At 41.7% G+C, this 24,708-nt stretch overlaps 1 protein-coding gene across 6 annotated transcripts in view; it reads right to left on the reverse strand.

Moving 5' to 3' along the window:
* The window catches only part of C17H2orf42 (chromosome 17 C2orf42 homolog), a 46,330-nt gene extending 24,626 nt beyond the window's left edge, over positions 1-21,704 (reverse strand). The window contains exons 1-6 of one of the 6 annotated variants that reach the window (XM_075535779.1): positions 16,489-21,703; positions 8,398-10,333; positions 7,213-8,047; positions 6,401-6,511; positions 4,223-4,327; positions 1,796-1,900 (exon numbers count right to left, since the gene is read on the reverse strand). In XM_075535779.1, coding sequence (XP_075391894.1) covers positions 1,796-1,900; positions 4,223-4,327; positions 6,401-6,511; positions 7,213-8,035 — 1,144 coding nt within the window. In that variant the 5' untranslated portion in view covers positions 8,036-8,047; positions 8,398-10,333; positions 16,489-21,703. Of the gene's footprint in view, positions 1-1,795; positions 1,901-4,222; positions 4,328-6,400; positions 6,512-7,212; positions 8,048-8,397; positions 16,208-16,230; positions 16,422-16,488 lie in introns of those variants that run through there. The other 5 variants (XM_075535781.1, XM_075535776.1, XM_075535782.1 and 2 more) reach the window with 5 other exon arrangements.
* Positions 21,705-24,708: the final 3,004 nt, after the last annotated feature.

Genomic DNA, 24,708 nt, shown 5'->3' on the forward strand with positions numbered 1-24,708 from the left:
GGAAGCGTTCAGGAACTGGGGGAATGGGGTGTGCTGCAGCGGCGCGATACAGTTCCCGTTACTGCACCCTTCCTTGTGACCCTTCTGTGGGGGGATGTCTAGTTGTCTACAGATGGACTTTGGGTCTCCACTCCAACCCCGCCAAACAACATCATTAATCATGCAAATAAAATTTTGCTAAAGATAATTCAAACACAGTTACAGCAGTACATCAACAAGAAGCTGCCAGAAATTCAAGCTGGATTCAGAAAAGGATGTGAAATAAGGGATATCACTGCTGACATCAGATGGCTTTTGGCTGAAAATGCCGAATACCAGAAAGATGTTTTCTTGATTATACAAAAGCATTAAAAAAAAAAAGAATTTGACTGTGTGGATCATAACATTATGGATAACACTGGAAAGAATGGAAATTCCTGAACACGTAACTGTGCACATGCAGAACCTGTGCAGACCAACAGGCAGCCCTTCACACAGAGAAAGGAGACACTGCATGGCTTTAAGTCGAGAAAGGCGTGCATCAGGGTTGCGTCCATTCGCCACACTTTGTCCATCCGTACACTGGACAAATATGACAAGCTGGACTAGGTGAAGAACTCAGAGTTGGAGAAGAACTCAGAGTTGGAGAAAGGCTCATGAACAACTTTCTGATATGCAGCTAACACAGCCTTGCCCCATGAAAAAGAAGAGAACTTGAAGCCCTTCCTGTTTGCTTTTGGAAGCACCTCCCGGTGAAGGTCAATGACCACGGCCATAGTACATCTCAACATAAAGGAAACAAACATTTTCACAGCTGGACCAACAGATGGCGTCATGATAAATACAGAAAAGACTGGATTTGTCAAGGGTTTCATTTGAGTTGGATACACAATCAATGCTCATGGAAGCAGCAGTCAAGAAGTTAAATGATGTCTTCTTTGGGCAAGTCTGCCGTACACAACTTATTCAAAATGGTTAGTGCAATGATGTCCATCTGAGGACCAGGTGCACCTGGAGCTAAGCTCCACGTGCATGCCCAAGCTGGACAATAAGGGGGACCAGAGAAGAGTCGGTGTATCTGGATCATGGCGCTAGCAAACAATATTGTGAACCGCCATGAAAACAAATACATCTTTCTTGGAAGAAGGACAAACTAGAATGATCCTAGAAGGGAGGATGGCAGGAGTTTGCCTCACAGCCTGTGGGTATGCTGTCAGAGGCAGCAGTCCCTGATGTCTTGAGAACGTCGTACTTGGTGGAGGGTCGGAGCAAAGAAGACCCCAAACGAGACGGAGTGACTCGGTGGTTACGACAAGGCCTCAGTTAACAGGCACTGTGCAGAGAGCACGTGACCAGGCATTAGATTAGTTTGTATGTGGGACTGCTACTAATCCACACTGGTTCCACAGCACCTACCAACAACAGCTTCAATGGAAGGGCAGAATGCGTCCAAGGTTTGACGTCATCCTAACCAGACACAGAGACAAACACACACACCCAGCTTCAGAGCTACCTCACTTTACTTATTTATTCTTATCTCACTTTACTCATATGCTCTTTTGTCTCTTCCTCTCCAAATTCCTTTTGCTGCGCCTGCCTTTTCATTAGATTCCACTCTGAATTTTACTTTTTGGAAAAATAATTTATTTGGCTGCAGTTATGGAGATTATTAGATTTCTACTTTCCTAAAAACGTGGTGCCTTGTGGACTAAAGTCCAGTAACTTTTCCTTCCTTTAAAAACACAGTACAATTATAGCATGATAACTTTCGTTTTGTTTACTGCCGCCCACTTCCCAGCAGGTAGCCCACACTTACCATCAAACTGATAGTGCATGGTCTGATGGATGCGCTCCGTGACACTGGCCAGCCACTCCTGGAAGGACAAGGTCACTTGTGCCTCATCCAACAGCTGGCTGCAGGCTAAGGAAAACAAACAAAACCAAAACCTTGTCAGTGACTTTCATCTTTCTTATAGAACATATAGTCAATTAAAGTTTGAAAAAGTTAAAGAGCTTGGACATAAAAAAAATGGAACAAAAATATTCAATGTATAGAAATTGAAGACACTACCTGAAATGGAGGATTCAGGAGTTGCTATGTTGTTGTTAAGTGCTATGGAATCAGTTCTGACTCATAGCAACCCTATATGCAACAAAACAAAATACTCTCTGGTCTGTTTTCTTTTAGAATTCATATATATATGAATACATGTATTCAGCAGCAGCACACACACACACACACACACACACACACACACACACGAACTGCTAAAATGTCAGCAGTTCAAAACCACCAGTTGTTCCTCTGGAGAAAGACGGGACTTTCGACTCTCATGAACAACTGTGGTACGGGAAACTCACAGTGCAGTTCTACCCTGTCGTATAGGGTCACTGTGAGCCGGCATCAACTTGATGGCAGTGAGAGTTCACACACGCACACACACACACACAATTCTAAGCTCTGGAAGAATAAAGATTATTAACCACAAAACGCCAGCATCTTTTCACACTATATTGCAGATTTAATCATGGCCCTATATAATAGCTCTTTTAAAAAAATCTATCCTATTCCTGATGGATACTTTTTTATATGCCTCAGACCCTCTGAATAATGAAGCTACCTGTTTTGCATCAAGGTTAAGTACAGACTGAGTGAAGTATTATAAATGGGGTCACACAATACTTGTCAATTTGATTAATGTCACTCAGATAATGTCTTCAAAGTTCATCCATGTTGTAATTCTAGAATGCACCAAGAGTTCATTTCTCTTTGTGGTTGAATAATATCCCTTTGTTTATATCCATTTGTTGATGGACCCTTGGGTTATTCCCACAATTTGGGTCTTATGAATAATGCTACGACGCATAATTTGTGTGTTTTTTTCTTTCATAATTTACTATCGAGCATGATGTCAGACCAGTGAGACAGGAAAGAGCTCAGTCCCTCTGCCTGGCAGGGCTTATCTTAAGCAGCGCAGTGACACAATATATAACTTTTCACTTGATTACACTGCTGTTGGCTTCTTCAAATGAGTTTTCACATACATATGAGGTGACTGAAAACAACAGAGTTTGAGTCAGGTGTACCTTAGTCCTCAAAGAGACGTCTTTTCTCTCACACTCACAAGAAGTCTTGTGCACATTTGTCCAATGCAAGATGTTTGATTCTTGACTGCTACTTCCATGACCGCTAATTATGGGTCCAAATAAATTGAAATCCTCAATAGCTTCATTTTTTAAAATAGCTTCATTTTGTTCACTGTCATGCTATTGTTTATTGGCCCAGTGTGAGGATTTGAGTTTTCTTTCCATCGAGTTGTGATCCATACTGAAGGCTGTAGTCTTTCCATCAGTTAAGTGTTTCAAGTTCTCTTCACTTTCAGAAAATCATGTCATCTGTACACTGCGGGTTGTTCACATGTTTCCCTTCGATCTCGATGCTGCATTCTTCTCCAGAGTCCGGTTTCTTGGATCATTTGCTCAGCATCAGACTGAATAAATATGGCGAAAGGGAACACAATCCTGATGCATATCTTTCCCAAATTTAACCACACAGTATTCCCTTGTTCTGTTCAAATAACTAACTGTCTTTTGGTTAAAGAGTTACGGAATTCCCACAGCTTGCACCTTATCTGTCATTTGTTATGATCCATACAATCAAATGCCTTTGTACAGTCAATAAAATTAGACAATTAGTCAAAAGTTAGATGTAAGTAAACATCTGACTGGTATTCTCTGGATGTTTTTGTTTCGTTTTACAACATAAGGGAAATCTGGGCAGTGAATAAAGAAGACTAAAGGAAAATCAGTGCATTTACTTATGTTATTGGCAAAGTATATTGCCTATACCACAGACTTCTGGAAGAACAACCAAATCTGTCTTAGAAGAGGTACAGTCAGAATTCTCTCTAGAAGTGAGAGCCTTCGTCCCATGTGCTTTGGACGTGTCATCAAGGGCATCAGACCCTGGAGAAGGACATCATGCTTGGTAAAGAATGGATCAGTGAAAAGGAGGAAGACCCTCAATGACATGGACTGCCACAGCGACCGCCACAGTGGGTTCAAACACCGGGTTCAAGCAACGATTGGGAGGATGGCGTAGAAGAGGGCCGGATTGGGTTCTGTTAATCGTAGTGTAGCTGTGAGTCAAGACAAGTTGAGTCAACTCAATTTGATGGCACCTAACAACCAGAGATGAGTGTCCACCGCTCTACCCCAGTCTAGGAAAGGGGTACTTACTTACCCTGCCTTTTGAATGAAGACGCAACCACCGGCTTTTTCAGGCCACTTTTCCTTAGGTTACTGCTTACTGCATCTTGAGGCAACAGTGAACTGTTTGTCTGTATACCTAAGCCAGAAATCATTACAGCATTGACATCTGTGCACAAAGTAAATGACTGAACACCAACTTCCAGACTCTAACACATAGTCTTTGCAAGTTACTCGGTTAGCTTCACAGTTTCTAGATGAAATTAGCATTAGCCTTGAAGCTCCTTATATCCACTGTAGGAAAGCAGGAGGCCCCAAGCCAGAAGCACCACAGTGAAAACACTGGCCCAGTCTTCTCAGACCTCAGACATTCACTACTAGTTTTCTGGGGAGCTGTCTTCTTTTTTTTTCCTCCCATGAGTAATTTTGTTTTGATGGTTTCATTATTTTTTTAATAGCTGTGATCTTACTTACACTGGTTTACAAAAAAAAAAATTCACATTAAAAAACTTAGTGTATGTTCCATAAATTGCATAGGAGATACTCATACTAAAAAATTATCCTTTATCTAAAATTCAAATTTAACGGAACATTTTATATCTTGTTTGGCTGCCCTTGTGATCTAACATTTTCCAAATTTTGTTCCAATTATTATTAACGGCTGCCTGACAAGCTAGCCCGCGGCTTAACCACATGGCTGATCCTTTGATGTTTCTAATTTTTCAATATTACAAGTGACCATAAGATGAACAGCTCTGGACAAAATGCTTTTCCTGTACCAAAGATTATTTTCTTCAAAATAGAAGTCACACTAGTGAGTCAGAAAATAATAATTTTGAGGGGTTTAGTATGTCACATTTTCCTGGAGAACAACAACAAGGAACGTTGAACAACAATCTCTACCGTGCTGCCAGCTTTGCTTTCTAAAGATAGAAATGGGCATGTCACGTTGTTTCTCAAAACCTTTCTCTAACTCCCAAACACCAATACTCTGGTGCATGGCACCTGGAAAGGAGCAGTGGGTTAGAGACGGGGCTGCTAACCGAAGGTCAGCAGTTCAAACCCATCAGCTGTCCCATGGGAGGAAGGAGTGTCAGTTCTTTCCATAAAGATTACTGCCCTGGATACACTAGGAGGCAGTTCCCTTCTGTTCTGTAAGGTCGCTGGGAGTCAGAATCAACTAGATGGCAGTTGATGTTTGTGATCACTTGATCAATACTTCCCAAGGAGAGGAAAACATGTAAGGTGTGTAACAGATACTGCAGAGTTCCTAAGTGATGCAAATACTTAATGTGCTCAGAGACTAACAGCGGTTCTCAACCTTCCTAATGCCGTGGCCCTTTCATACGGTTCCTTATGTTGTGGTGAGCCCTCCAACCATAACATTATTTTCGTTGCTACTTCCTAACTATAATTTTGCTACTGTTATGAATTGGGTGACCCTGTGAAAGGGTCATTTGACCCCCAGGTTAAGGACTGCTGGACTAACAGAAAGGCTGGAGGTTCAAGTCCACCAATGGCACCTTGGAAGAAAGGCCTGGAGATCTACTTCTATAAAAGCAGTCAGCGGGGGTAGAAGGGAGAAAAAAAAAGGGCTGGTACTGAAGGCTCAATAGAAAGTAACTGTCTAGAAAAGAATGAGGGCAACATATATACAAATATGCCTGATTCAACTGATGTGTGGATTGTGGTAAGACTTGTATGAGCCCCCAATAAAATGATTTAAAAAAATTGGAATAGAAAGATGATGGGATTTTTCCGAGGAAATAAATAAATAAAAGCAGTCAATAAAGAGCCCATGAAACACAGTTGTACACTGACACGCATCGGTTCGCCATGACTTTAAATCAATTCTAGTGGTCATGGTGGTGAAGCAGATAGTGTCAATGACTTTTACAAATGGTTACAGTAACTTACACTCCACTGGCAATGCCAGAGAGCCCCGACTTGACATTTGCCTGTGGTCTCAGCATCTTCAAAATCTTTGCTACATTGGTAGTAAAATTTATTGTTTTAATTTTGCATTTCCAAAATATTTGCATTTTAGTGAGTCTAAGAATTTTCCCCTTACATGCACAGACCAAGAAATATTTTCATTTTGGTTAGTCTAGGTCTTTTGACTTTGACTAGGACGCCTTAGCAACTTAATATTGATTTAGATGAGCTATTAACTGAACCTGGAATTTGCCACCAGGGACAAACCGCTCCTCACCAGCTAGGTCATCCTTTTTCCTCTTCTTTGGTTTGCAGGCAGTAGACTCACAAGCTGATACTGTTGATTCTGAATGGCAACCTAACTGGGGCGCGATGATCTCCTTAAGACCTAGAAACAACAAGTTTCCGAATTATGACTACTATACCCAGGAGAACGCCGGGGCTCTAAGTAGACATTTAAGGGAAAAATAATTTACTATCTTCCCTTATTCCCAAAATAAATCAGGGGCTGTCTGCTTTAAAGAAGTTCCTGGGGGCGGGGGGAGTTCCTAGGAACTCCCCTAAACAGGTTTCTTGCTCATAGACTATTAAATGGGACGCTAACATGTCGGGAGCTGCTACCCACTCAAGATAGGTAAGAAATGAAGAGGGAAAATCACCTCCCAGGTACAAACACACCAACCACAAAAGACTGACACAGACATTTTCAGAGTCTCTTTTAAACAAGGTATTGATTTTCCACATCTTCAAAGATAAGCAAGACAGAACATGACAAGATTCTGCTTTGTTCTTTGTTTTCACTAGCACAAGATATCTGAGGAGGAATACACATTTAATTGAAGTAGACTTTGCTAGATTGTCTCAAGGAAAAGAGAACGCGCAAAGACGTACTCTGGGTCATTAACCTCAACCAAGCAGGCTTCATGCAGGTGTGCCGGCTGGACTTAAAGGCAGGAAGGCTTTTCACTTGGATTATCCACCGACTGCTTCTCAAGGCAGCCAAGACAGTGTCAAATGCCACTGGTGGAATCTCCCATTCCCACTTAAACCCCACCCCCGCATACTGATTGTATCAACACTACCACTCACCGCTGGCATCAAAGTTGAGGAAGTCTGAGAATTCCTGAGCCAATGTCTCATCGCTGGCAAAGGCGCAGATGCAAGCAAAGAAATGAATGCATCTCTGCGCCGCCTCGTCCTTGGCAGCGTTGGACTTGTGCGATTTCAGGGTCTGGCAGGAGCAGAAGAAGCGGCGCTCCGGCAAGCTTTTGGCACTGATTTTCTGCACAAAGGATGCGTGCAAATATCCTAGGCTGTGCTTCTGGCTTGCCTTGCATTTCACCACCAAGATGTTTTTCGTGATCCTCTGTACTAGTGGACCCGTGGGCTCCGTGGCCAGCTGCCAGATGGTCTGCTTCGTTTCGGGGGAGGCCTGCATTGCGTTCAGGACAGAACTCTTCAGGGGCAGAGGCGTGGCCTCTGCCTGGCAGTTCACGGCCAGCTTGATGTGCTGGCACTGGTTTTCCACGACAACTTGGGTGGCAGCTTTCAGGCATGAGGGGACGTAACATCGCCCAGAGCTCAGCTGCGTGATGATCGTGCCGTCTACTGTCTGGATGGTCGTCTCGGAAACTCCGAGCTCCACAAAGCAGCGGTAGTCCGGACCCCGGTCCCTTTGCCGCACTGAGTAGACCTGCAGGTCAGAGCCCGTGATGATCTTGACCGCTTCCACACTGGGCTGCTTCCGGGCTCCGTAGCGGAAAATGGTCCCACACGTCTTGTTCTTACAGCTCAGTCCCCGGGTTCCATTGTAGGTGCCACACCGAGGACACTTCCTGATCCCTCTCAGTGTGGCCTTCCCCAGGTCAGATAAGAAGGCTGGGACTTTCGTCCTCAGAGAGCTGTGCTCCATGTCTCACCGGCCCTAGGAGAGGCGATAAGCCCATTAGAAAGAGTACACAGCCAGACCGAGAAAAGTGAAAACCCTGTAGGATACTGAATTCAGAGAGTGAAATGGAAGGATTCTGTCCACACGTTTAAACTGCATCTTCAAGCAGAGCATCAATATAAACCCTCCAAATAAAAGCGGAAGAAACTTTGCCTTTGTTATCTGGGCATTCCTGTTAAGTCCTAAAGCAACAACCAAAGCATGGCTGCAGGGTTGACTCTGCTCTAGCGCCTGGCGCGCTCAGGTGCTTAACCATGGCAAGAACCAGAAGACAAGAAAGATGAGTTGCTTCCCTCCACTGTCCCCAGAGCCCAGCCCAATCCTACCTGTGCCAGCAGCAGGGCATCTGAGAAACAGTGCTGCCGGAACGCACGAGCCCTAAAAGGTGCTTCATTAGTTTGTGGTCATCAGAGCAGAAAGGTGAAGACATAGTTTTTTGCAGAATAAATGATACTACTTTCGAAAATCTTCTGAAGTGGGAAGTCTATGGTGTAATAATGGAGACATTCTACTTCCTCCCAGGGGTCTGAGCATTGGCAGAGCTCGGGTTCCACAGTCCCCAGGGGAGAGCCTGGCCGACTATGGGGAGAACAAGGAAAAACACGGTATCCTTATATGGAGATGGGCACTTGTTATCGAGATCAGCTAGAACAAGAATTTAATTAGTGTTTCACAGCTATTTGAGGAAGAGTTGTCAGAAAATGGTGAGATAAGCAAGCGTTTTGTACTCTCCAACTGCAAGGTGAGGTGGTATGAGTATTGTTACAGAGGAGAAGCCCTGATAGTACAGTGACTGCGAGTTGGGCTGAAATCTGAAAGGTCAACAGTTCAAAAACACCAGCAGCTCCTCAGGAGAAGGTCGGGGCTTTCTACTCCTGTAAAGAGTTCCAGTCCCAGAAACTCACAGGGGCGGTTCTACGTTGTCCTGTAGGGTGGCTATGAGTCGGCATAGGTTCTTTGGCAGCAAGTGTGAGGGTTTTTTTTGCATAACACAGGAAATTATCGAGAACCATAGAGCCCAAACACTCCACAGTCAAACGCTCCTCTCTCTGAATCATAGGGCTTCATGCTTTTCAAAATGCGTGCACATGGTTTCATTTGAATCTCACAGTAGTAGGGTCTCATTTGAGACAAACAATACAACTGAACATCAGCAAAGTAATTTGCCTCAGGCCACCGACAACATACTGCAGCAATGCAGATTCTCTATGAAGAGAGTGAATTTCCCCTTAAGACTTCTTTAGCATTTTATCAGTGTTTTCAAACCTACAGAGAAATGGAAGGAACTCTATAGTGAACACTCATGCACAATCTAGATTTCATAATAGCCTTTTACTGAATCTGCTTTATCACATATATAACATTCCATCCTCTTATCCATCTTAAATTTTGATTCATTTTAAAATAAATGGACTCAGTTCAGCAAGTGTCTTACTAACCCAGACTTACGTCCATCAAGCCATTCCGCTCAGAGTGAGCATACAGGAGAACTGCCTCTGTGGATTTCCAAGACTATAACTCTCTACTGGAGTAGAAAGCCCAGTCTTTCTCCTGCAGAGCGGCTGGTGGTTTTGAATTGCTGACTGCGATTAGCAGCCCAATAAGTTGGGCCACTAGGGATCATGTATGTTATTAATAAAGTTCAATGTTTCTAATGCTTTTTTGGTTGTTGTTGTTGTTGTTGTTGTTGAGGTAATCTGCGTGTGGTTTAGAAACAGGACCAAAAGGGATGGTCCTAATATAGTCTTAGCACATTTCTGTAATCCACTAATTAGCAATCTGGGAAGTACAATAAGACTGTTTTGGAATGCCTATCTTTTCACTGATGCTATAACATTTCGAACGGGAATTTTTGCTGTGTCCATAAATAAAACTTTATGAAGCACAAGCTATAATATGATTTCTCCATCGTAGCACAACTGACATTTAGCACTGGGTAAGTCTTTGTTGGTGGGGGCTGGTTCTGTCACTGTAGGTGTGGCAGTTACACAATCTCCTGTCAACTTGAGCAAAGGGGGATAGTCTAGCCTGTCAATCAGGTCATAGTCAATGATGCCTCTTCCTCCATGGAGGCAGGACACACACTCTCTGCTTCACATTCTGTTGACAAGCCACAAGAAGCTATGCTGATGGCAGTCAGGGCTCTGGAGCTGGAGAAGTCACATGGAGAGCTGCGCCAGCGCTGAGATGCTTCCACAAGACTTTTCATCCACTGGCCTGTGATCTTCCTGCTTTCAGCATCGTTTCATGTGTTGCGTGAGTCTGTAGAAGAATTTATGAACTAGTATTGGACATATGAGCTAATATTGGACTTATGGGCTAATATCAAACTTATGAACTAGACCTGGACTGGGCTGGGGTGTTTTCTTAGTGTACAATTCCTCTTGGATATAAAGCTCTCTCACACACATATGAGTGCCTCTGGATTTGTTTCTCTAGTCAACCCAGACCAACAGTGTAGTTTTAGCCAAACCTGGGCTTTACCCACTAGATGCCAGTAGCAATCCTCTCAGTTGTGTTAGTCAGAGATGCACACTCCCTGCCACAAAAAATAAAACAAAACAAAAACAACCCTCACGAAACAAAACTCACTGCCGAAGGTAAACAAGAGACCATCTAGCTCAGAAGGAACAAAGCCCACATGGAAGAAGCACACCAGCATGCGTGATCATGAGGTACCAAAGGGATCAGTTATCAGGCATCAAAGAATAAAAAATGATATTGTGTGCTCACCTCCCTGATACAATCGCTGAAGACAAATGGGTGCATAAGCAAATGTGGTGAAGAAAGCTGATGGTGTCTGGCTATCACAAGATATAATGTCTGGGGTCCTAAAGACTTGAAGGTAAACAAGTGGCCATCTAGCTCAGAAGCAACAAAGCCCACATGGAAGAAGCACACCAGCCTGTGAGATCACGGGGTGTTGAAGTGATCAGGTATCAGGCATCATCAGAACAAAATATCATATCATTGTGAATGAGGGAGGGAGAGCGGAGTGGAGACCCAAAGCCCATTTGTAGGGCACTGGACATCCCCTTACAGAAGGGTCTCAGGGAGGAGACGAGCCAATCAGGGTGCGATGTAGCAATGATGAAACATACAACTTTCCTCTACTTCCTAAATGTTTCCTTCCCCTCCACTATCATGATCCCAATTCTACCTTGCAAGTCTGGCTAGACCAGAGGATGTACACTGGTAGAGATAGGAACTGGAAACACAAGGAATCCAGGGAGGATGATCGCTTCAGGACCAGTGGTGTGAGTGGTGATACTGGGAGGGTAGAGACAGGGTGGGTTGGAAAGGGGGAACCAATTACAAGGATCTACATATAACCTCCTCCCTGGGGGATGGACAACAGAAAGGTGGGTGAAGGGAGATGTCAGATGGTGCAAGATATGACAAAATAATGATTTATAAATTATCAAGGGTTCATGAGGGAGGGGGAAAAAATAAGGAGCTGATGCCAAGGGGTTAAGTGGAGAGCACAGGTTTTGAGAATGATGAGGGCAACAAATGTGCTTTACACAACTCATGTATGTATAGATTGTGATAAGAGTTGTATGAGCCCCCAATAAAATGATAAAAAAGAAAATACATTCTGCATATCATATATTTACATTATGAGCCATAACAGTAACAAAATTAGTTATGAAATAACAAAAAAAAGTAATTTTATGGTTGGGGATCACGGCTACGTGAGAAATTGTATTAAAGGGTCGCGGCATTAGGAAGGTTGTGAAGCACTGCTCCAACCTGTCTCCTTGCATGTCTATTTCCCGGAGCATCCCTCATTGGTCAGCCTGGAGCCATCTTTCCCTGTACACCCAGGGGAGCTCACACCCACCCACTTCAAATAGCACCTTTGCGGGAGGCCTCTTCATCCACTCAAGTTAAAATGTAACCTCACCCCTACCTGCTGGCACACCTCTTCCCTATCCCTGCTACGGTGGAGTGGTTATGCATTGGGCTGCTACAAGCTCAGCTGTTCAAAACCACCAGCCGCTTCTTAGGAGAAAGATGAGGCCTTCCACTCCAATAAAGACCTCCAGTGGTGGAAACCCACAGGGGCAGATCCACACTGTCCCATGGGGCCTCTCTGAGTGGCAGTGAGTGGGAGCGGCGTTTCTCTCTACTGCGCCTGTCACCACATGGGGCACCGGGCATTTCATTTCTCTACTTGCTGTCTTCACCCCACCTGCATCGGGGTTTGTTTATTGTTGGGTCCTGGGCACCTAGACCTGCTGAGTGCAGCTCTAAGCACACAGTGGGTGTTTTAGGGTGCTCAAAGCACATCGTAAGTGCTGATGGACTGAGTGCATGCATGGAGCTATTCCCAGCTTCTGCTGGGATCTATTTTGAGGGCAGAGTGGGTCAATGTACTTTTTTTAAAAAAAAACGTTGTATTAGGGGCTCTTATCACAATCCATACCGACATCCATTGTGTAAAGCACGTCTGCAACGCACTTCTTTAGAAGCTATTCTCGGAGTTCTTAAGAGAGGTACTTGTTCATTTCCCATAAACCAAGCAACCAGAACCTTTTTAAAAAAAATAAAGACTTAGTACCACCAATGACCTCAGGACCTTATGACCAAGTCCTTTAACTTCTCAGCTGCAGTTTTGTTTGGGGTTGGGTTTGGTTTATAAAATGGAAAAATCACTGTATCTAAAATGGAAAAAAATCACTGTATCTAAAATTGATACATGAAAAAGTTTAGCAAAGAATTTATCAACATTATGAAGCCAGCATAGTTTGAATTTGTGTCAACTCATGACGATGACAAAATATAAATCAATTAAAATTCTGGTGATGATTTAAAATATCATTGAAGTGGAAAAAAGACCACTTTCCCTCATTAAAGGAGGATTTGCTAGCCAATTGTTTGTAGTGGAACCTTAAAGTGTTGTCCTAGTTTTTGACTATGGGGAAATCCCTCTTATGTCTCATTTTTTCTTTTACTATTTTGATTATGTTGTGTAGAGGGAATCTTTCAAAACAACAGATGGGTATTTCCTTTTCAAAAGAACTTTTCCTTTTAGAATCTTAGATTCATAGACAAGCTTCAAAGTAGTAGTGAGATTTCCTGTACACTCTTCACCCACCTTTCATGCCAACATCTTATTTAGTCATGGTGTATTTGTAGACAGATATTTCTTTAAAGACAAGCTGTAAATGGCCATAAGCACATGAAAATATGCTCAACAATAGTCACTAAAGAAATGTAAATCAAAACTGCAGTGAGATATGACTTCACAGAAACAGAAAAGCTAATCTTACTTTTTTTTATGAAGTCAAGAGGAACCCACAAGAATTACTAGGATAAGTAAAAAGGAGACAACAGCAAGCATGAGTGAAGATATGGAGGAACTAGAATCCTTCACACATTGTTGGTGGGAAGGTAAAATGGAACAGCCTCTTTGAAAATCAGTTTGGCAATTCCTTAAAATGCTATCATCTGACTCTTCAGAAAGCACAGCGACAAGAATTGAAAACATAGATCCACACAAGAATTTTCCCGTGAATCATCATACTACCATTCATACAGCCAACAAAGGGAAAACAACTCAAAGGTCCATCAACTGAGGCATGGAGGAATAATATTAAACCCACTGCTATCAAACTGATTCAAACTCATAGTAAACCTACATAGGGCTTCTGAGACTATAAAGATGAGCAGACAAGCTCCTCTTTCTCCAAAGGAACAGCTGGTGGGTTTAAACCACCGACCTTGTGGTCAAGAGGCCAACACCTAACAAATAATATTATTTATCCATAAAAAAGAAAAATGTACAATTTATGCTATAACAGAGATGATCTTTGAAATATTATGCAAAGTGAAGGAGTCCAGAGAGAAAAATCAAGTCGTGTTTGATTCCATTGGGATGATACATCCAGGACAGGTACATATATAGAAACGGATGAATGTTGGTCAGGGTCTAGAGCCAATGGAATGGGAGGGACTAGTAAAGGGCAGGCTTCTTTTTGGAGAGATGAAAGGTTACATGACTCAGTATTTATACTGAGATCTACTGAATAACATATTTTCAAGGCTGAATTCATAGTTTCAAGTTTTATCTTAGTAATGCTAGCTTTTTGTTTTGTTTTAAGAGCAAAAAATGCTTTAAATACAAATGCCAGTACAACCAGGTGTCATTGAATTGATTCTGACCCGTGTGCATCAGAGTAGAACTATGCTCAATGGGTTTACAATGGCTGATCTTTTCCCACAAATACATCTCCAGGGCTTTCTTCCAAGACACCTCTACATGGGTTAGAACCTCTAACTTTCTGGTTAGCAGCTGAGCATGTTAATCATTTGCACCACATAAAGACTCTCTCCTACAGCAAGTATTTTTAGAAATCAGTAAGATAAACCAATTAGAAAAGTGGGCAGAAGTTATGAAAACAATTTGTGGGGAAAGCACATACATCGTTGTAAGCAAATGAAAAGATCGTCAAACAAAAAAAAAAGATCATTAAACTTACAATAAACAAATTCTTAACAACACAAAAAAAGGTGAATGCAATTCCTTTGTTCAAGAGAATGTGAAGAAACAGGTATTCTACATTGATGGGAGTATCCTCCTTCAAAGGATGAAAATAACACCTCCGTTTCTAAGATTTTATGAGCTACATTCTCAGATGTGCACAGATACATTCACTGCAAGGTTGTCCCTAATTCCGCAAGAACAACTACAAGTGCTCACTGGGAGTGAACTGGGTAAAATACGGTAAAACCATACAACTACTTTCTAGCCATTAAAAACAGCCAGACAACTATCAAATGTTTTGATCAGGGTCACAATCTATGGATCCATAGAAAGGGAGAGGGTGGGGAACAAAGTTGTTGTTTTTTTTAAACACACACCATGGACTACAACTTCAAATTCACAACGAATGCACTTAGCTAGATCCCTTGAATCTGAAGGAATGCCCTAAAATACTCATTCAGCCCCCTGCAGAGAAACTACACCTTGAAATCACTGTACCAAAACACTTTAGCTCAAGAACTACAGAATCCCCCCCCCCCACCTCTTGAGAACTCCACTCCTAAAAATCACCCAGATGCGAACAAAGGGACAACAGTTACTTGGAGCACAGAAAAGTTTTTGTTTCTTAGGAGGAGGGATAATGGAACTAACTGGATGGAACCACTAGACAGATGTTGACACAAACTTTAAAAATGTAACCAATATCACTTAACATTATGTATCTCAAAACATTGCCATCTGGTAAGGGTGTAACTGCTGGTGAGTTTTCGTTAATGTAGCTCTCTATAGGAGTAGAAGGTCAGCCTTTCTCAAGACCACCTAGTGGCTATTGGTTTCGAACTGCTGACCTTGAAGCTAGCTGCCCAATGCAAAACTATTACACCACCAGAGCTCCTGAGCATGACATATTGAAACTGTTAAAGGAAGTCTCTATTGCTGTGCTGTGGTGTAGTGATTACACTTTGGGCTGCGAGCCTTATGGGTGCCAGTTCAAAAGCAACAGCAGCTTCTCGGCAGAAAGACTGGGCTTTCTACTCTCAGGAACCACATGGTGGGGTGGGGAGGAGTGTCTACGAGTCTGAATTGTGAGGACAGCGAGTTTCTATTGCTGTGTATTCTCACCAAAACATTTGTCTAATTAGTAAATTTCTCATGGAAAAAAACCACCGGATATTCAAATGGACAAATGTCAAAATATATTACTGAGTAAAAAAATAAGACTGCAATATGCTAATCTTCAACAAGGGTAAAGGCAGGAGATACAAGTGGGCTTCAGAAGGTTCGTGGAAAAATCCCATTATCTTTTAATTTTATTTCTCCACGATGTTTTGAAGACCCTTTGTATATCCAGAGAATTTCTTTATTGTCTTAAAAGTGACTTAGAACTTAGGAAATAGAGGCAGAAGGAGGCTTATATTTCACTTTTTTGTACTACTTGAATGTGTGAAGGATTAGGCAAACAAGTAGTAAGGAGTTTTGGGATAATGTTAAGTGACACTGGTTACATTTTGTAAGTTTGTGTCAACATCTCCCATTTTGTAAGTTTGTGTCAACAGCTGCCTAGTGGTTTCATGAATCTAGTTTCGTTGCCCCTCCTTTTAGCCTGCCTCGGAAGAGGTCATCTGCACAAGTGACAGTCTCTTCTCGCCACCGGCTCCTGAAACCTCACCCGGGCGCTGTACTCTGAGGACCTGCTCCCGGCATTCTCCGCGCACTGCTGCTCCCTTCCGATCCGAAGTAGGCCCCAGCGAAAGCGTCGCCCTGCTCACACCCTGCCCCTTGGCCAGGCTCTCCGCCTGGAGCCCGAGTTCTACTTGCCTGCTCCACCACCGCCCTCGGTCCTCTCTCAACAAGGACCCCTTACCTGCCCCGTCCCACCCCCCACCCCCTCGCCGGTCCCATGCCCCACGCTGGTGACCGCCCTCACCTCCTCTCTCTTCTTCTGCCACGGCCTTTTACAAACGGGGCCAAACTGTCCGCTGTAACGGAGCTGGTGATTGGTCAGCGTCGCTCACGTGTGGCGAGTGCCCGCCCCTTTTCGCGCGCGTTGTCTGATGGAAGTTGTGGTTTCATCGTCTCACAAGTGGCCACCCACTACTGGGGGCCGATGGCTGGTGGTAGAACCGATGCTTGCTTACCTGGCAGCGACTGCAGCACTCAGTTTCTTGTTACAGAAGGCTCCAGCTCATGGCTGCATCAGACCCGAAAGAGTCATATATTTAAGTAGAGTGTCATGAACAATTGATGCAAAAGTCGCCTGTGTTTTTTTTAAAACATATTATCAGATGGACATCCCCCTGCTGCAAAGCGTTTTGTTAAAGGAGGATTTGCACAGGAAGGGGACGAATAACAGAAATGTGGGTGAAGGGAGACAACGGACAGTGTAAGATACGAAATAATAACATATAAAATAATATATAATTAAAGATTCACTATGGGTTGAAGTAGAAAATGTTTTAGAACATTTGGAAGTAAAAAATGTTTTGGAAATTATAACATATGTACAAATATGCTTGATGTATGGAATGTTCTAAGAGCTGTAAGAGCCCCCAATAAAATGATTAAAAAAAAAAAGTATTGTGACAGGGAGGCCCAGGTTACAAACTTCCGAGTTAAACGCAATCTTTACTTAGTAACCAACCCCTGTAAAGCCTATATAGTATTAAAATTTTGAGACATACACAACAATCCAATACAAAACCAAAATGCATCCAGTAACAGACAGGCACAACTTTGCAACAAACAGGCGCTACTTTGAAACTAACTTGCATTAAAACATTACTGTATTTTGATGTTAAAAAATAAAATTTTTTGTATCCAGAAGTGTTACTTAAATGTTTTTTACGCATAGACAAATACACAGTATACTTACTACATACTATATCAAACATTTGAGAAACTGACATGAGATAAAACCTAAGTGACTTTCAATATACCTAAAAATTTGACGTAAAGATAGATTTAGTAACAGAACTTGTTCATTATCCGGGAACCGCCTGTATTTATTTCTATCACATGTGCTTATGACAAAGGATCTTTTGGTCCCTTAATTACTATTTAATGTCTTATTTGGCATATTTACCTTAATAATAAGCTAAAATTGCTTCCTAGAAGTCCTACTTAGGGTCCTTGGAAACTGGAAATCTAACTTCTCTTTGTTCACCACTGGAGGTTGCACAAAGTGTAGGGTGAGGCTTGAGTGGTGAAAACCTGGAATGAAATTTACTGTACCTTTGGCTCTCTGGTCCTACTGCTTGTTAGTGCTGGTGGTGCGGGCAAGCTGCTGTACAACGTAACACAACCATAACAACATCTCGACGCGTTCCACATCAACAGCATGTGAGTGGCCACCGTTTGGCATTTTAGCCATTCTAATAGGTGTAAAAAAACCCAAACTTGACTTGCTGTCACTGAGTCCAACTCACTGTGAACCTTTAGGACAGTCAAACTTTCCCTGTAGGTTTCTGAGACTTTAGATCTTCCTGGGACTAATCAGCATCATCTTTCTAGTGCAGAAAGAGCAACAGCTGGGTCCAAAATGCTAATTCTTGTAGTTAGTAGCTCAGTGCAGTTTACTCTGTCATCAAGATCTTATTATTTTAATGTATAAGTCCTTAATAGCATGATGTTGACCATCTTTTCAGTGTCGTATATTTTCTAAAGTAAATTATCTGTTCAGATCTTTTGTCCACTTTTTAATTGAGTGGTTTTCATATTCTTCTAAGAGTTCTCTATTTTGAATAGGGAGTCCTGGTTGGACAGTGGGTTAATTAGCATCAGTTAGCTAACCGCAAGGTCAGTTCTTCGAAATTGCTCGAAGGGAAAAAAGTAGGCTTCTTGCTGTACGCAGTTAGTTTTACAAACCCCTACAAGTTCTACTCTGCCCTATAGAGTCTCCATCAGTCAAAGTCGACTCAATGGCAGTGAGTCTGGTTTGACCCTTGTATTTTGGATACAAATTCCTTACAGGTGTGTGGTTTGCAACTATTTTCTCCCAGGCTGTGACTTGCTGTTTCATTCTCTTACATTTATTTGCAGAGCAGGTGGTTTTAATTATCCATTTTTTCCTTCACAGGTAGTGCTTTTAAAAGTGTTCATAAAAATTCACCGACATGAACACCCAGTTCAGAGAAGGCTATGGAGGACAGTGAGTGTCCCAAACCCATCCGCTGGCAGTTCTGCTCTAGCCCAAGGCAAGAGTCCTGAGCACCTTTATTATCGTTTGGCAGAGACCATTGTCCTCCTGATTATTTGGGATTTAACTAGTTACCAGGCCAGCTGTCCTCCCTAAAGACATGCCTGAAGTATCTTAATTGCAAGTATGTTAGTTGTCCCATGACAAAAAAAGTTCTTCCTTTTTGAACGCTGATGGGGGTCTTCTTCTTTAACATCATTTGTATTTTTGCCTTTATCCTAATATGAGCTTATCTTTACCACCTTAGTGCAATTTGCCTTGCACTGTTTTCTGTTGTTTCACAGCTGTGAAGCACAGGAGGAATAGATTTGGAATGATAACTGATACAAGGTGTTACAGGGATTGAAGGGATGGGGATGGGCAATGAGGGAAAGGAGATTGCAGGAGTAAACAATGAAGGCCGGAGGGAGCGCAAGAACTGATCATGATTCACAATTCAGTCTAAAGGCAATAAAAACATTGGGGGTGGGGGTGGAGAAGGCTCTAATATAGATGTGGTGATTGTACAACTCCTCTTGAAGTGACTGAATCAAACTCTTTAATTGCATGGTATGTGAAGTATGTGCCAATAAAACTGTTTTAGAGAAAACAAAATTAAAGCCCTGGATCACAATGGGCAGAGAAAGAAAAAAATCACTGACAAGATCAAGGTCACTTACATATCTATTTTCCTGTATACCCTTCTAGTTTTATGGTTTTGCTTTTTATATTTATTCTATAGGTTAATAGTTAATTTTGTGAAAGATGTAAGCTTTGTGTCGATTAATTTTTTGCAAACTTCCCTGCCATAACTCTAAGGAACATTTTTTTTGGTATTGAAAAGGTTCATATTTAGCTTTATCCAGCTGGACTCAGTGTAGATTATTTCAATTTTGTTGGCAAACCTAAACGATCATAGTCATGAGCCAGTAAACATGGGACCGATGATCTTCACTAGGCCTGATCCAGGTGTTGACTTGGCCACGTCAATGCCAGAGCTTCTTCACAACCTGTTTGATCTGGTGCTTGTTGGCCTTGACATCCACAATGAATTCACAAGTGGGTTGTTATCTTCAATGATTGCAGACTCAGTCAGTAGCCAGGGAGAACTTGATAATGGCATAGTGGCCAAGCTTCTTTCTCCTGGAGCACTCTGCTAAGGATATTTGTGCTTCTTGGCCGCAGTGTCCTGGACCTTGGAAGGTGGGTAACGTGGATATTCTTTCTTGTGTGGCTGTGGTTGCCTTTAAGCACTGCCTTCTGGGTTGTCCTTTAATGCCTTTATTTTAGCTTCTGCGGCACCTTCGTAAAGGCTCACTGCCATGGACTCCATGCTGACTCTCAGTGCCCGGCCTTTGGTTTCTGAGTCTTTCTCCCATGGAGCTGCTGGTGGTTTTGATCTGCTGACCATGTGGATCGCAGCCCAAGATGTAACCATGACACCACCAGGGGGCCATAACCCCCCCCCCCAGAAATTATTAATCTAGTTATGTCTGGATAGATTTACCTATCCTATATTTCATATGCAGAAAATCATACCCTCATTCACCCCAAACACACAGAAAAAAATTAAATTGTATGGTATGTGAATTATATGCCAATAAAATTGCTGGAAAAAAACTAGAACAAATTAAAAATGGATCAAGAACAAGTGGTAAGGTGGTAAACTTTAACCTAACCACATCTACCTTAATCCACTTTCCAATGCATTGTCTTGATAAGGCTATTCACATACCTGGTGAGTGGTCAGAAGAGATTCAATGGATGCTTAAGCAGTGTGGGGCTCTGCAAATGAGTTTTCAATGTTCATTATCATCCATAACCTCTACAAACTAGCACTTAGAATTCAAGCTCTAGTAAAAGTCCCTCTTCAGATGTTGGACTTTATTGTTTACAATTCTTGGACACACAAGTTCCTGTGCTACCTTGTGGATTTAGCTGACACCTTTACTACTCTAGATGCGGTTTTGTTTTTCTTTCTGATAGCAGGGCACCATCTGATCTTTTTTGCCCTACTTTGGTATGCAGTCATCTCATCAGTGATTTCTTCATGAAAGCAAGTAGGACCATGGTCTAAGAACTAAGTGTTCTTAGATTAGGCCTTACCATGAAGTGAGTCGCAAATTCATTCATATACCCATGGTCTACATTCCATGAACTTTTTGAAGCTCACTTGAATCTCGATTTTAAAAATTCAATCAGATGATTTCTTTTGATTACTTTAACCTATTTACATATATTAAGCTTAAAAATCTATTTTGAAATATTTCTAGTATCTAATTTTGTGATGTTTGTTCAGTTTTCTTTATTTTCTACTTTGAATTTTTCTCATCACCTTTTCACTTTTGGAAATTGCTTGCTCTATTTCTTTCTATTATTTAAGAATTTAAGATGAACACCAACCCATAATTCTACCATTTTGAATAATACAGGATCTTAGAACATTTTAATCCATCTTCTTGTTCTATACTATTACTGTCCAGTATTTTAGTTTTTTCCTGGGAAAAAAACCACAAAACAAACTCACTGCTGACTCGTAGTGCCCTCTGTGGGCGTCTGGGATTGAAGTTGTTGACCTGAGTAGAAAGCCCAGTCTTTCTCCAGCAGAGCTGCTGGGGGTTTCAAACTGCCCACCAGGTGGATGGCAGCCACACTCCTAACTACTACACCACTAGGGTTTTTCTCTTAGGAAGAAACACTATTACTCTTTCTTTATACAATCAGTGTTGATTTAAATTTTATTGCTCATCATTTCTTTGGGAGCTCAGACCTTTTGGGAGGTGGGCGTTCGTTTTCCTGAAGTACATGATTTTACAAGTTTTGTTAGTAAAAGATTTCCTGGTAAATTATCTTATACTGAAAGTGTTTTTAATTCACCCTTAATATTTTAGGTAGGTTGATTCAGTACACTGAAGATCGTATTCTATTACATTCGTTTTTTTTTTTTTACATCTGTTGCTGGTCTATCATATCATTGTAATACCTTCCCCCCCTACTGTTTTTATGCAGTTGGATTATGTATTTAAGTGTGGATTTTATTTTCCCTTCTGGATTCATTGTGATTCTTGAATCAGTTCTTTCCATTCTAGGGAACTGTTGACCCATTTTCTCTTTGAGTATAGCCCATCCCAATTTCTTTTTTTCTCCTTATGGAACATCAAGTTAAATGTATTTTGGAATTTACCTCCTATTCCCATATGTTCTACTCTTTTGCATCTTGTACTGTTTTTGAATTGACAAGTTCTGTTCTTCAGCATTGCCTGGATTAGTCTGGGTTGACTAGAGAAACAAATCCAGAGAGACTCATGTGTTTAAGAGCGAGCTTTATACAGAGTAACTGTATATTCAGAAACCATCTCAGCCCAGTCCTGATCAAGTCCCTAAGTCTAATATTAGCCCTTATGTCCGAGAACTGTCTGTAAATTCCTCCTCAGACACACAACACAGGAAATGATGCTGAATACAGGAAGATCACAGGCCACTCGGTGGAAACTCCTGTGGATCCAGTGGTGGTGGTAGAATCTCGGCACTGGTGTGGGGTCTCCATGTGGCTCCTCCGGCTCCAGGGCTCTGGTTCTACCAGTGCAACTCCATGTGGCTTGTCAACAGGAATGTCTAGCAGAGACAGTGTGTTCCACCTCCCAGGAGGAAGACAGGTGTTCCCTGAATCCTCCGCAGGCGGCCATGCCCACAGAGGCATTATTGGCTCTGACCTGATTGACAGGCCAGACACTCCACCTCTTCACAGGTTGAGATTATGTAACTGCAACATTGACTTTTTAATTTCTAGAGATTCTATTAGTTTCTAATCATTTTACAAATGTACCTCTTCCTTGCTCATATATTTGAAATTTGTACATATAAACTTACCAGTTGTCTCTAACACTTGTACTCCCTCCCAATATCTTTGGCGTGAAAATATTGACTGACCTTCCCTTTAGTGCCTTCCCCCGCATCTAAGCTAATGCGTCCATTCCTAGTGGTGTTCCCTTCCTTTCAGTCCTGCCCGTGGTAACCATCAGCGTTTCTTTCTGTGTGAAAATCATTTCTTGCATTTACTTTTAAAGGCATGACATAGCTGATATCCAGTATATGATTATTATAATGTCTAAAGTCATTGATCTAATTCTGCTGTTTGTTGTTTCTTTTGAATCTCTCATAGGGTCATGTTTCTGATCGTAAGGTCACAACTGATTTTCATTTGAAGTAATCCCGAGAAGCCGAACTAGAATATATACCGTACATACTCGAGTATAAGCCAACTGAATATCAGCTGAGGCACCCAATTTTACCACAAAAACAGCATTAAAAATGTGCTGAAAAACTTGGCTTATACACGAGTATATGTTATTCTTTCAGAGAATTTGTTAATGTCTAAACTACATAAAGGATTAAGACCAATTTGATAAAAGCAGTGAAAGAATCCAATCAAGAAATGAACAAAGGATATGAGTAGACAAGTCACAGAAAAAGAAATATAAATGATAATTAACAAATGAAAAAGATACCTTTACTTGGGATCAGGAAAATATAATTAAAGAGACAATTTTACACTCATCAGATGGGCAAAATAAAACTTTAGTAACACACAGAATATTGGTGAAGGGGAGGGGAAATGGGTACTCTCTGGCACTGGCACTGTAATTGGACAATATGTAATACAATTAATGAAAGTCACGTTTCTTTACCCCACCACTCAGTTTCTAAGTCAGTATGCCACAAAAACAGTATATGCACATCCTCTGAAAATGCATTCCTTTACTTGAGTTGTTATATACATACAGTTAACATTTCTTTCTTTGTGTTTCCAAAGGGCTGAAGGGTGAAACTGGTTTTTGAAATAAGGTCCTGGGTGGCACAAGTGATCTGTGCTTGACTACCCCACCCCTAAAGCTGGTCACACAGACCCACTCAACAGTGCTTTGCCATGGAGCCTGGGGAGCGGTCAACTTCGTCACCCAGTGGGTTGTGCCAGGAGTCAGAATCAACTGGACAGTAATGATGTGCTTTAAAATAAGCTTTCACTGCTCAATAGAAAGCACATGTCTAAAAAAGAATGATGGCAACATATGTCCAAATGTGCTTGATACGACTGATTTACGGATTGTTACAAGTTGTAAGTGCTCCCACTAAAATGATCTTTTAATAAAAACAAGCTTTTATTAAACTAATGCATCACTTAGCATTCACAATATGCTCTGTGAAACGGAACATTGTGAGATTTGGACATTGTACAAACACAGTATTCTAACTAGGTGCTATTTCGTTAATTAACTTCAAGTGTCGTACCTTGGATTAACTTGTTTGGCTCTCACCCGGCGTCATTAGGAATTTCTCCATGCCTGGTATTGCTCCTTCCTCCACGTTCTGTAGCCTTGTAGCTTTCAATGGAACTTATCCTTAATACCTTGGAAAATTGTTTTATGGAAGATCACAGTGATTGTTAAGTACAGAATATCTAAATCAGTAACATTCACTGATTTTCTCTTTCAGTGTGGTTTAGTCACCCTTTGTTTCACTGCCAATGTGCCCTCCTCCCCTGCCTCCTGCTGTTCCCACTAGTCCTGGTTTGCGGCATTTGAGAGCCACGACGCAGTTCACGCCAAAGAACTTAAGACTTCAGGTGTGGGATATGTAAGACTGGATACTGCCGAATTGAAGCACACCCCATTTTACGATAAACTTTCCAGACAGAAGGGCAATACATACTGAAGTCAGTAACTGTTTATTGTGACTATAAAGCTCTATGAGGGAGACGTAAAAAGTTTGTGGAAAAAAGTTAATGTGGGATTATTGAAAAATTTCCACAATACTTTTGAAGCCTCCATGTATATATACTGTACCAGTCTACACCTGGAAACTCAATCACTTTACACACAGGTCATGATGTACACATGTGCAGAAGAATGTTCATTATGTACTATTCTCCAACTGGAATTTTGGAATCCAGTACTGATGCATATATGTGGTGGA

Source organism: Tenrec ecaudatus, chromosome 17, assembly GCF_050624435.1.
Source record: "Tenrec ecaudatus isolate mTenEca1 chromosome 17, mTenEca1.hap1, whole genome shotgun sequence".
In the NCBI taxonomy this organism is placed as follows: Eukaryota; Metazoa; Chordata; class Mammalia; order Afrosoricida; family Tenrecidae; genus Tenrec; species Tenrec ecaudatus.